Raw genomic sequence first — 12,923 nt, 5'->3', positions numbered from 1 at the left:
ACAGGCGGGCCTTAGGCAATTACAATTTCAATGAACTACAACACAGACTGAGTAAGATATCTGATCTCAACAATAAGCCAATAAAAGATGTAAGCCTTGAGTTAATACGAGTTTCGTCTAAGCCAAATTGTGAAATAGCTCTTAATTTAATTAAAAGGCAACAGGCAGGCCTTAAATAACAAGAGCTTCAGTTAAGTAAACTTGCCGAATACCAGCAGGCAGGCCCTCTTTAATAATAGTTCCAGTGAAGTACGACTACCACATAGAAAAAGCAAGGAGCACAAGTCTACACCAAACTGGAAGACCAAGAGAAGACTTTCCTTCCAAGACCCCATTCATTGGGTACAGACGGACAAACAAATATTAACACAGGAATGTTAATTACGTGAAAGCAAAAATAACCAGCAAACAGTGTACACCCGTCGCTGGAAGATACTGCCTCCACAGTGACGGCAAAACGCCTGAGAGAAAACTAGGCTGTCAAAACTAATTACATAGCCGCAGCAATTTCAAATTTTGAAACGCAGTCATCTCCTAAGACAATATAATTAACAGAGCGATGACGTCTGCAATGCCCGAAGGTATCTCGAAACCGGCACATGGCCTTATTAGAAGAGAAAGGTAGTTATCTGGTGTTCGAGGACGTTTGACAGGGAGGTCGGCTAAAACCCAACCATCTAGGTACTGCGTGACGACGGGAGAGGGTTGGGGTGGGGTGGGGGATGGAGGGCGGGGGGGGGGGGGGGGCGAGAGGGTGCATTCCAGCCATAACATAGAAGAAACACGTTATTGTACTGACTCAGAAAATAATATAGGGTCACACAGTTTAAGATATCCTGTTAACAAGCAACCAAGGACAGTATCAACTCAGGAAACGCAAACAACAGCCACAATTCAGGGAACCAACCGGTGGTGAAATAGATCAGCTAAGAAGTCGAAAAGATCGCAACAGATATACAGCTATCAATAAGAAAAGACCTCAAAATCCAAAACTTAACTGAAGTTCACGAATCGAAGGTGAAGCTTCCCAATTCCAAAGTGGGACCAAAATTCATCACAGTGAAAATGGCTTCAACTCTCATAATCAATAATATATCATAATCAATAAGAAAAGACCTCAAAATCCAAATCTTAACTGAAGTTCACGAATCGAAGGTGAAGCTTCCCAATTCCAAAGTGGGACCAAAATTCAGCACAGTGAAAATGGCTTCAACTCTCATCGGTGTGCCACGTCACAGAGCTGGCTGGCCAGGCTACACACAAAGACGGCAATCGAAGTCAGCCACGGATTAAAATCCGCCCATAAATAAGCCAAGCAACGACTTTACCGATTCCGTTCCCAAGACGCTTGTGCAAGTAGTCGCCGTCGGACTTCTCAAACCGTCCTCCTCGCTCCGTTACTATTCCACAACTCGCCACGCAAAAGCACACACTGCCCCTATCAACAACCTCGAACAATCATCGTAGTAGCCTCAAACTAAACATCACACAACTGATCGAGATAGTGGAGCTAGGAATTCGAAAGGTGACGCCAAGGCTCAGGTGGATACATCCTATGACGAAGGCGTGACAATTGTTAAAGTAAATACTAGAGTGGAGTCCAGTGCACCAAATTGACCGAGGGAAAGTCCACCATGCAGGTGGGACAGATACTTAGGAAGGGCAGATTGATTCAATTGGCAGCAGAAAGCTCAGAAAATCACAAATGGAGATATGTGCTTGGACCCATATTCACACTATTACTCACATTTTCAGATATACGCCAGCATCACAGATAGCTTCCTCTTACTACACAACGCCTTGCATCTTATGCTGTCATGCAGTGGAAATATATGAATTTAATACACAGTCTTATTCATCTTCGATATCTTTTTAAATGGCGTCTGCAATAAGAGGTTAAGAAAACTTGAATAAATACGTGAGATACAACGATGAGGCAGTACATTATGTTTACCTGTTTAGTCGCGAGCTGGTCCACTGTTCAAATACTGTACAACAGCGATTCTGGTTGGCATCGATTGTAAAAGTCCTTGAAAGGTTTCCAGAAGTATATAGCACTAGATGCTTGCGCACAGGTCACTAAATTCCCGCAAATTTTTGTGACGGTCGTTCGTGGGCATGCAGCTGGCGCCCGGTATGTGTTCCATTTGTTACAGATCAGTCACATTTGCTGACTAAGACAGACATTTAAGTTCACTATCATGCATCTCAAACAACTGCAGCACGATTCTGGCCTTGTGTCGCGGGGTGTTATCCTGCTGGAAGATGTCATTACTATCACAGTAGACTTCAACTTCGAAGGGATGCAGGTGGTGCACAATTATGTTCACTAGTTTACTGCTGTCTTGGTGTCTTCGAGTACTACCACAAGTCCCATAGAAGCCCGACTCAACGTACACCATAGCGTAATTCTGCTCTGACCGTCCTCCATTTGTGACGCGATGCATGCTCCAAAGAGCTATTCGCCTGGATGAAGGCGTGTACGGACAAAACCGCCCACCAAGTGTAACAAAGACGGGTCCGCAGCTCGTGATCTGGCGGTAACGTTCTCACTTCCCGCCTATGGGGTCTAGGGTTCGGTTCCTGGTGGCATCAGGGATTTTTTCGGCCTCGAGATGACTGGGTGTTGTCCTTCATCATCATTTCATCATCATTAACTCTCAAGTCGCTGAAGCGGCAAGGACTTGCAATACGGCGGCCGAACGCTCTCTCATGGGGCCTCCCGGCCAACAATGTCATACGGTCATTTCATTTCAACAAAAAAACGCGATTTATTCGACAGGTGACACTTATCTATTGATCTACGGTGATAACTCTGTTACGCTGTGGCCACTGCAAACGTATCTAACGATGTCGTTGGGCCAGCACAGGAATGGGTATGGGTCTTGTGATGTGGAGCTTCATGTTCAACAATGTCCTTTGAACAGCGTGCTCCGACACACTTGTGCTTGCAGCAGCATTGTACTCTGTCGTCGTATCTACCACAGATCGATGCCTATCCTGGATTACACAGTGGGGGATCCTCCGACCTGTGCGTTATGTGATGAGACGTGGCCATCCAACACCATACGGCTGACGCGTTATTCCACCAGCTTTCAATCACTTTCCGTGGGTGCTCCCGACAGTAGTACGCCAACAGGCGACCAGCTTCGCCGTTTCAGTGATTTTCGTTCCAGCCTCAGCGCCACAACAATGTGCCCTTTTTCGAAACCGCTTATAACAGTGGATTTCCTCATTTGCTGCCCATATCTTCGCTATTTTGACTTCCCATCCGTCCCTCTTCCGCTTACGTTCTTTCCTTCCTCCGTCATGTGTCCGCAACGCCACCAGAGGGGATTCAACCTCGCTGTTGGTAGTGGTCATAATGTTTTGGCTCGTAAGCTTATCTCCAGCTGCTAACGAAGTTTTAACAACTACATCTGCCTTAATGAAATTGAACTGACACGAAACTCCGTTTTGTGAGCAGTTGCATCTTAATAAACATTGTTGATTCAGGTGTTTTAACATGGTCAGCTAGAGCCTTATTGTTTGTTGGAGGAGGAAAATCACATTCCCTTTCTAAACTCAGGTCCGATTTGTAGTGTGCTAAATTTTCAGAAATTTTTCTACTCAATAATCTTCAGCTACAGCTTTCTCGGCTTTATTTCCAAAACCTTTTGATTTCCCTTTAGCTTTGTCTGGCTCATTTACGTATTTCATAACAATCGGAACATTAAAAAATATTGGGAATTGGGTACTATTGGGGCAATGTTCGTCAGTTTACAGCGTGCACCCAATCATCCTTGATCCTGCTGACTAGTGTTATACCAAATGCATGGGTTTATTCATCAACGGTCAAAAAGATACTGTGCTTAAAACCGTTAACAAATAACTATGTGGTACAAAGTAGGGCTTGCCTTGATGTTGTGTAGTTATTAGTATGTCAGCAGGAGCAGTGAAACCAGCAATTAACTGTGATCTCTACTACAGCTTTTCTAACAGCAAACACTCTGTCATATGGTACATGCGGCCTCCCGGATCCTTCATGTGTAACACTGCACCTTGACAGAGTCATTTTCTTTGGATGTCTTTGGAAAGACAATTTGGTGCACTTCTTGCCACCTTCTGAAATGGTGGCAAAACCGTACACACCTATGAACACACATACATCTGCTAAGCCCTGACCTCCTGTGACCACCACTTTGTTATATTTGCATTATAATTTTGCCTGTTCGATCAATTACCTTTTCAAATCGCAATCTGTCCCCAAGATGCAATATCTCTTGTTTCATGAATGAGATTTTCACTCTGCAGCGGAGTGTGCGCTGATATGAAACTTGCTGGCAGATTAAAACTGTGTGCCCGACCGAGACTCGAACTCAGGACCTTTGCCTTTCGCGGGCATGTGCTCTACCAACTGAGCTACCGAAGCACGACTCACGCCCGGTACTCACCGCTTTACTTCTGCCAGTACCTCGTCTCCTACCTTCCAAACTTTACAGAAGCTCTCCTGCGAACCATGCAGAACTAGCACTCCTGAAAGAAAGAATATTGCGGAGACATGGCTTAGCCACAGCCTGGGGGATGTTTCCAGAATGAGATTTTCACTCTGCAGCGGAGTGTGCGCTGATATGAAACTTCCTGGCATATTAAAACTGTGTGCCCGACCGAGACTCGAACTCGGGACCTTTGCCTTTCGCGGGCAAGTGCTCTACCAACTGAGCTACCGAAGCACGACTCACGGCCGGTACTCACAGCTTTACTTCTGCCAGTACCTCGTCTCCTACCTTCCAAACTTTACAGCAGCTCTCCTGCGAACCATGCAGAACTAGCACTCCTGAAAGAAAGGATATTGCGGAGACATGGCTTAGCCACAGCCTGCGGGATGTTTCCAGAATGAGATTTTCACTCTGCAGCGGAGTGTGCGCTGATATGAAACTTCCTGGCAGATTAAAACTGTGTGCCCGACCGAGACTCGAACTCGGGACCTTTGCCTTTTGCGGGCAAGTGCTCTACCAACTGAGCTACCGAAGCACGACTCACGCCCGGTGATCACAGCTTTACTTCTGCCAGTACCTCGTCTCCTACCTTCCAAACTTTACAGAAGCTCTCCTGCGAACAATGCAGAACTAGCACTCCTGAAAGAAAGGATATTGCGGAGACATGGCTTAGCCACAGCCTGCGGGATGTATCCAGAATGAGATTTTCACTCTGCAGCGGAGTGTGCGCTGATATGAAACTTCCTGGCAGATTGAAACTGTGTGCCCGACCGAGACTCGAACTCGGGACCTTTGCCTTTCGCGGGCATGTGCTCTACCAACTGAGCTACCGAAGCACGACTCACGGCCGGTACTCACAGCTTTACTTCTGCCAGTACCTCGTCTCCTACCTTCCAAACTTTACAGCAGCTCTCCTGCGAACCATGCAGAACTAGCACTCCTGAAAGAAAGGATATTGCGGAGACATGGCTTAGCCACAGCCTGCGGGATGTTTCCAGAATGAGCTTTTCACTCTGCAGCGGAGTGTGCGCTGATATGAAACTTCCTGGCAGATTAAAAATGTGTGCCCGACCGAGACTCGAACTCGGGACCTTTGCCTTTTGCGGGCAAGTGCTCTACCAACTGAGCTACCGAAGCACGACTCACGCCCGGTGATCACAGCTTTACTTCTGCCAGTACCCCGTCTCCTACCTTCCAAACTTTACAGAAGCTCTCCTGCGAACAATGCAGAACTAGCACTCCTGAAAGAAAGGATATTGCGGAGACATGGCTTAGCCACAGCCTGCGGGATGTTTCCAGAATGAGATTTTCACTCTGCAGCGGAGTGTGCGCTGATATGAAACTTCCTGGCAGATTGAAACTGTGTGCCCGACCGAGACTCGAACTCGGGACCTTTGCCTTTCGCGGGCAAGTGCTCTACCAACTGAGCTACCGAAGCACGACTGACGCCCGGTACTCACAGCTTTACTTCTGACAGTACCTCGTCTCCTACCTTCCAAACTTTACAGAAGCTCTCCTGCGAACCATGCAGAACTAGCACTCCTGAAAGAAAGGATATTGCGGAGACATGGCTTAGCCACAGCCTGGGGGATGTTTCCAGAATGAGATTTTCACTCTGCAGCGGAGTGTGCGCTGATATGAAACTTCAAGGTAGGAGACGAAGTACTGGCAGAAGTAAAGCTGTGAGTACCAGGCGTGAGTCGTGCTTCGGTAGCTCAGTTGGTAGAGCACTTCCCCGCGAAAGGCGAAGGTCCCGAGTTCCAGTCTCGGTCGGGCACACAGTTTTAATCTGCCAGGAAGTTTCATATCAGCGCACACTCCGCTGCAGAGTGAAAATCTCATTCTGGAAACTTCCCCAGGCTGTGGCTAAGCCATGTCTCCGCAATATCCTTTCTTTCAGGAGTGCTAGTTCTGCATGGTTCACAAGAGAGCTTCTGTAAAGTTTGGAAGGTAGGAGACGAGGTACCGGCAGAAGTAAAGCTGTGAGTACCGGGCGTGAGTCGTGCTTCGGTAGCTCAGTTGGTAGAGCACTTGCCCGCGAAAGGCAAAGGTCCCGAGTTCGAGTCTCGGTCGGGCACACAGTTTTAATCTGCCAGGAAGTTTCATATCAGCGCACACTCCGCTGCAGAGTGAAAATCTCATTCTGGAAACATCCCGCAGGCTGTGGCTAAGCCATGTCTCCGCAATATCCTTTCTTTCAGGAGTGCTTGTTCTGCATGGTTCGCAAGAGAGCTTCTGAAAAGTTTGGAAGGTAGGAGACGAGGTACCGGCAGAAGTAAAGCTGTGAGTACCGGTCGTGAGTCGTGCTTCGGTAGCTCAGTTGGTAGAGCACTTGCACGCGAAAGGCAAAGGTCCCGAGTTCGAGTCTCGGTCTGGCACACAGTTTTAATCTGCCAGGAAGTTTCATCTTTTGTTTCATATTTGAAATCTTATATAATTATTATGTGAGCTGTTTCTTTATCTTTCGAATGGTTATAATTCAACTGAGAAGATATTCTCATACGAATCTTCTCATACAACCGTTATGTATTTCCCATTATTACTTTTGACGGCCAATTAACACTGGCAGGTTGTTTGCAATATGTTGTAACAAAATGCATTTTATATTCAGTTATAAATCATCGAACGAAATTGTGTCAAACTGGCCACATAGTTAGACACTATTACAGAGAAATTTTAACAAACAACCTATTTTACTATGAAATTGCAGTCCGCCCTCGGTAGCTCAGTGGGGCAGTTGGCCTTTGGCTGTGCTGCGGTGAGGACGCGCTGTTTGTGTTCCTGCCGCGGAGAGAGCGGTTGTGTTTGTTTACATCGTACTCGGCCGTTTCGCGCGTGCCGTACTCAGCATATAGATCACTATGGCGCACCAATACAGAAAATCGACGCTCAAATTTACGTTCCGCTACGAATTTGCACGGCCCAAAGCACTTGAAGTCGAACGATTTCTACGAGAAGAAGTTAAAGTCCCAGTGACTGACATTCTCGGCACTCACTTGTCCACTGTAACTAGCATCGTATGTGTCAAGATCATCAACGACGCAACATGTGAACGGATACTTCGGGACACGAAACAGGGCCTCCGTTTCTGCCATGCTGATGCAATGTGGGGACTGTGCAGGTCGATTATTCTGGAATGGGACTTCGCACGATCAGAATTTTCGAACTTCCTTTCGAAATACCGGCGGAGGACGTCGTGACAGCGCTGCGCCCCTACGGCACGGTCCATGATCATATTGCGGAAAAATGGACGCAATTCCATACGTATCCTGTTCTGAACGGAGTCAGCCAGGTCCGAATAGAACTTAAAAGACATGTACCTTCATATCTGAATATCGGTGGCTGCCATCCACGATGGGCAACCGAAGACCTGCTCTGGTTGTGGGAAGGAGGGACACCTCAGATCAGAATGTATCCCACGTCGAATCACTCAACTGCCGCCGGCTGACGCGGACCCGCCATCGCAGCCGACGCTGCTTCCCGTGACTTATGCACCAGCCCTCACGACAGCTACCACTTCACCACGACAGCCGACCACTGTTGGGTCGCGGCTCCATCCTCCAATACAGGGCGATGATGACACACCCGTTCTACAAGCTACGGATTCAACTCCGATGCCGCCGGCCCCGTCGACGGATAACAACATACATGACGATAACATGGCCGTAGACTAGCTTATAGTGCCTACGGCTGGCTTTGTGCCGGAACGTCGTGAATCTGTCATCGTCTGACACAGAAGGACACACCAGGAAGCAACGCTCTCCGAAGCGACGGAAGCGGAGGCGTAGAGCAACTTCCGAACGGGATGCGACACAGCCTCCAGAGGACGACGACTCCACCTTCAATGACGACGCTACCACAGAGGCAGCCACCATTTGCTGCAGTGTGTCACCACCGAACGGAACTGAGGACACATCACATATATCTACAGTGGCAAAATCGGATGCCGATATGCAGGACAGATACTGCCCACCACCTTCTGGAGTGCAAGCACCCATGCCGTGTCCTGAGGAAGCTAGGGAAGCCGATCTTGCCCTGAGTTCCCCGACGTGGGCGGATGACCACGACGACGATCGAACCATGCAAGTTACGGCAACAGAGCCCACGCCGTTGGCGCCGGCTCTCTAGAAAGGACTGCGGGCGAGGTTGGGGGTCGTGGAGGTGTCAATACAGTCAGAATCGTCATAGGTCTTAATGGATAACAACACCTGCGGTCCGGCAGCAAGCCTATCGTATCGCCACGCGTAACATCAACACGATACGAACGGCATGGAAGATCCAGTTGCTGCGTGAGATGCTTCGTTCTTCGGATGTTGACATTGCCTTGTTGCAAGAAGTGTATATAGCGGCCCTCCCCGTTTTCTACGGTTATGTGACATATGTGTCACCGGCGGACCGGAATAGCAGCGGTACGGCAATACTAGTACGCGATGGAATTGTCATCGAAGAAGTGACTTACCTTCCGTCAGGAGGGGAGCTGGCGATCACAGCACTGGGCACGCGCATCATTAACATTTACGCTCCATCAGGAACTGACCAGCGCCGCGAAAGATCGCTGTTCTATTCGGAGGATACCGCCCCACTTTTTATAAGCCGCTTCGATCAATATATCTTCGGCGGCGACTTTAACTGCATGCTCCACCCCAAAGACCAAGTCCCACATATCTCGACTTGTCAAGAACGTCGGCTCCTGGTTCGAGATCTGCTTGTCACCGACACGTGGGTGACAGTGCACGGTGACCGGCCCGTGCCGACATACCTTAATAGTCACTCAGCCAGTCGCCTAGACCGCATTTATGTCTCACGAGCTCTAGCGCCGGGAGTATTGGACGCCGAACGTTGGCCGCTTGACTTATCCGATCATAGCGCTTTCATATGCACACTCACTCTACAACAGCAGCGGATATGGCGCAGCCGAGGACCCTGGAAGCTGAATGTGGCACATCTTCAAGCCCCGGAATGCCGTCAGATCATCGCCAACACATGGCTGGATTGCGAACGTCGTCTTCCCCGATACCCTTCGACTCTAGCATGGTGGGTGGACTGTGCAAAACCAGCGTTTCGGCGTGTGCTAACACAATTCTGAAAAGATATCGCAGCTTGGAATCGTCACACATTGGACTTTAATTACACGATGCTTCGCGAACTCGACAGCCAACCACCATCTCCAAATCGACAAATGGAAAGCCGCCGAATTAAAGGTAAAATATTGTCTCTTACGAGGAAACATTTGGAGGGGGTCGTAGTGCGATCTTGACGTCAAGACCGAGCGGAAGGAGAAACTCCGTCTATGCATCACATCGTGCTCGACAGCCGCCGACGCCGACAGCAGCTGATCACAGACCTCGTTTTGCCAGGTGGTAGGGTCGTAATGACTCAGGCGGCGGTTACAGAGGCCTTTGCACATCACTATCGCCGGTTTTACGGCAAGGTGAATACAGAGGACGAGGAAGCGGACGATCACGACATACTGCAGCACGTGTCGCACACCCTCGACAATGTAGCAGTGGCGACGCTGTTATGTGGAATTACACTGGACGACATCGAGGACGCGCTTATCAAAGGAGCACTCAACAGATCTCCCGGGCCAAACGGACTGCCATTCGAGTTTTATCGGACTTTCCGCGATCTAATGATCCCCCGGTGGATCATCATGTACCAAGAACTGATGACCCCCGGTTCCCACGTGCCACCTGCATTCGTGGAAGGTCTCCTTATACCGATACACAAGCCTTCCAGAGGTCGGACGGTCGAGGACTACAGGCCCATTACAATGCTCAACGCGGACTATAAAATCTTCGCCCGACTACTCGCCAGCCGCATAAAGAAGGTTCTGCCCCTACTCCTCTCAATGGAGCAAACGACACAGGGCGGAGTGACCAACATGCAAACGGCAACCAGCGAATGCAGGGATTTAATAGCCATCGCCTCATCCTGTCGCCTTCGAGCTGCTCTGATCTCCATTGATTTCGACCACGCCTTCGACACAGTTCACCACAAGTTCCTTCTGTCCGTTATGGTCCGCATGGGCTTCCCACCTGACTTCCTCGACAGCTTTCAGCGCTTTTTCCGTGGAGCTGCATCCCGTGTACTGGTCAATGGACGGATTGCGGGTCCCTTTCCGATCCGACGGTCAGTCCGCCAAGAATGCCCACTCTCCATGATCCTTTACGCGACCGCACTCGAACCACTTGTCGGAGGGTTGAAAAACAGGCTCTCGGGCATGTCATTGAGGGATCACACATTTCACTGCAGGGTATATGCTGATGACCTTCTATTACTTGTCCGATCTGGTGACGAGGTACGCTCGATGATACAATGGATCAATCGCTATGGGTTGGCAGCGGGCAGCCTCATGAATGTGGCCAAGTCGGCAGCGATGCCCATTGGGAGAGGTCTACAGGAGGGCGCTTTAGCTCCACTCCCACTAGTTAACAAGATCGGGTTCTTGGGCATAACATTTACACAGGATGTGCGCCGCACGGCTGCCATGAACTATGCAGGCAATACGCACAGAAGTTCGCCGGAACATACTTCGACGGATGGACCTCCTATAGCGTGTGGAATACCTCAACCTTCACGTGGCGACTAAGATGATCCACATGGCCTAGGTCCTACCGATATCGACAGCGATGGCACACAGACTGCAAGCAGCGTTTGGATATTACCTTACCGCCGGACACCTATTCAAAGTCCGCTACGAAACACTCACCCTCCCTCCGTGTGGTGGCGGACTGGGACTTATAAATGTACGAGCGAGAGCTACAGCGTTATACTTGTGCAGAATGATGAAATTGTGGACAAACAAAGGTGCTTCCCTTACGGGACATCTGTTACAGGAATTGCTGCCGGCGTCTCTTCTGCTACCTGTCACGGTTGCTCACATTACACCCTCACTCTCGCACCTCTCGGCATTTATTACTGAACGTGCAACCAGACCTTCCCAACACTCGCACTCCCAAGGCGAGAGGCGTTTACAGACTGCTGCTAAGGTCCATCCCTCGCAATGTGATTGAGAGGAAGGGCCCTATGACCCTGTGGCCCGCGGTGTGGAGAGCGGTCCAGAAGCCATTCCTCCCCACGCGGGTACGAGCCGCGTGATACCAGGTGGTGAACGGGAAGTTCGTAACACGACAAAGACTGCACGCTTTGTCCACGTTGCCACCTCGTCGATACTGAGGAACACCGTTTAACATGTGGTTCGGCGTTAGAGGTATGGCTGCTAGTGCAGAAGTTCCTCACCTGCTACCTACGAATCGCGCCTCGCACAATTGAGCCACTGCTCCTCCTTTGTCCAGAGGATACTTATTTCCCACCTGCGAAGACTCACGCTCTCACATGGTTTACAGGCATGTCCACATACTACCTCTTTCGAGATGATGAGAAGATGGTGCTTGATTACTGGCAATTTCTCCAGGACAGTCATAGCACACTTGAGTGTATGCCCCGATACCGACAACTATTTGCGAACTATTTGCACAGTGTCTTCGATAACTCCCCTCACAGTTGGGGAGTACCGGACAGAGGATGACCGCCTTCATGGGGCTCCACACGCTGCGAAATGTTGTACCAGTTGTGAACATGAAATCTGTACGCATATGGGCCATGCACATGGAATGGCGTGCGGGATTTGGTTACATTTTTCTTTCTTTATTATCTATCATCACACTATTAGTTTCAAATTCTATCTCATAGTTTAGAAGGAACTCTTATTCTGTTGTCTCTACGGATGTACATTACAATTTTGTTTGTCGTAACTGAAAGACGCCTTTTTCCATAAAAACAAAAATAAATAAAAATAAAAATAAAAAAATTAAAAAAATATATAAAAAAGTGGTCAGCGTGTCGGAATGTCAATCCTCATGGCTCAGGGTCTGGGTTCGATTCCCAGCTGGGTCGAAGATTTTCTTCGCTCAGGGACTGGGTGTTGTGTTGTCCTAATCATCATCATTTTATCCCCATCGACGCGCAGGTCGCCGAAGTGGCATCAACTCGAAAGACCTACACCAGGCAAACGGTCTACCCGACGGCAGGCTTTAGCCACACTACATTATTTATAATGAAACTGCAACAAATTAGCCGATCTTACATCAAAATATGAGGTGCGTCCATCATTCGCCTTCATGGCTACTTGAACTCTGTAGGTGACACTTTCTATGGTATGTCTGAATGTTGGAGGAGGAATGGCTGCGAATTTTTCTTCAGAAGCTGAAGCCAAAGAAGGTAGTGATTAATGATACAGGGGTCTGGAGAAACGTCAACATTCTGACTGACTCAATAGCTGTTCCAGTGGATTTATATCAGGACTCCGGCTATACCAGTCAGTTTCTAGAATGTTACTGTCCACAAACCATTGCATCATAGAAATCATTTCATAAGGGTATGCATTGTCACACAAATACATACGATCTTCATCTTCATACTGTTTCTCTACTGTAAGCAGTG

The 12,923-nt window shown here is 48.8% G+C and overlaps 1 protein-coding gene and 2 non-coding genes across 3 annotated transcripts in view; all 3 read right to left on the bottom strand.

Annotated features, from left to right (window-relative positions):
- Nucleotides 1-12,923, bottom strand: part of LOC126335769 (uncharacterized) — a 226,872-nt gene that overhangs the window by 189,471 nt on the left and 24,478 nt on the right. Inside the window, exon 3 of the mRNA XM_049999229.1 lies at nucleotides 8,225-8,382. Within this exon, the coding sequence (XP_049855186.1) occupies nucleotides 8,225-8,382 (158 nt within the window). The remainder of the gene's footprint in view (nucleotides 1-8,224; nucleotides 8,383-12,923) is intronic.
- Nucleotides 4,940-5,014, bottom strand: Trnal-caa (transfer RNA leucine (anticodon CAA)). The gene has a single exon. It is a non-coding gene; the product is annotated as a tRNA-Leu (tRNA).
- Trnal-caa (transfer RNA leucine (anticodon CAA)) lies at nucleotides 5,542-5,616 on the bottom strand. The gene has a single exon. It is a non-coding gene; the product is annotated as a tRNA-Leu (tRNA).

This window comes from Schistocerca gregaria, chromosome 2 (assembly GCF_023897955.1).
Source record: "Schistocerca gregaria isolate iqSchGreg1 chromosome 2, iqSchGreg1.2, whole genome shotgun sequence".
In the NCBI taxonomy this organism is placed as follows: Eukaryota; Metazoa; Arthropoda; class Insecta; order Orthoptera; family Acrididae; genus Schistocerca; species Schistocerca gregaria.
The sequence above is the reverse complement of the archived record's forward strand: the minus strand, read 5'-3'. Positions and strand labels throughout refer to the sequence as shown.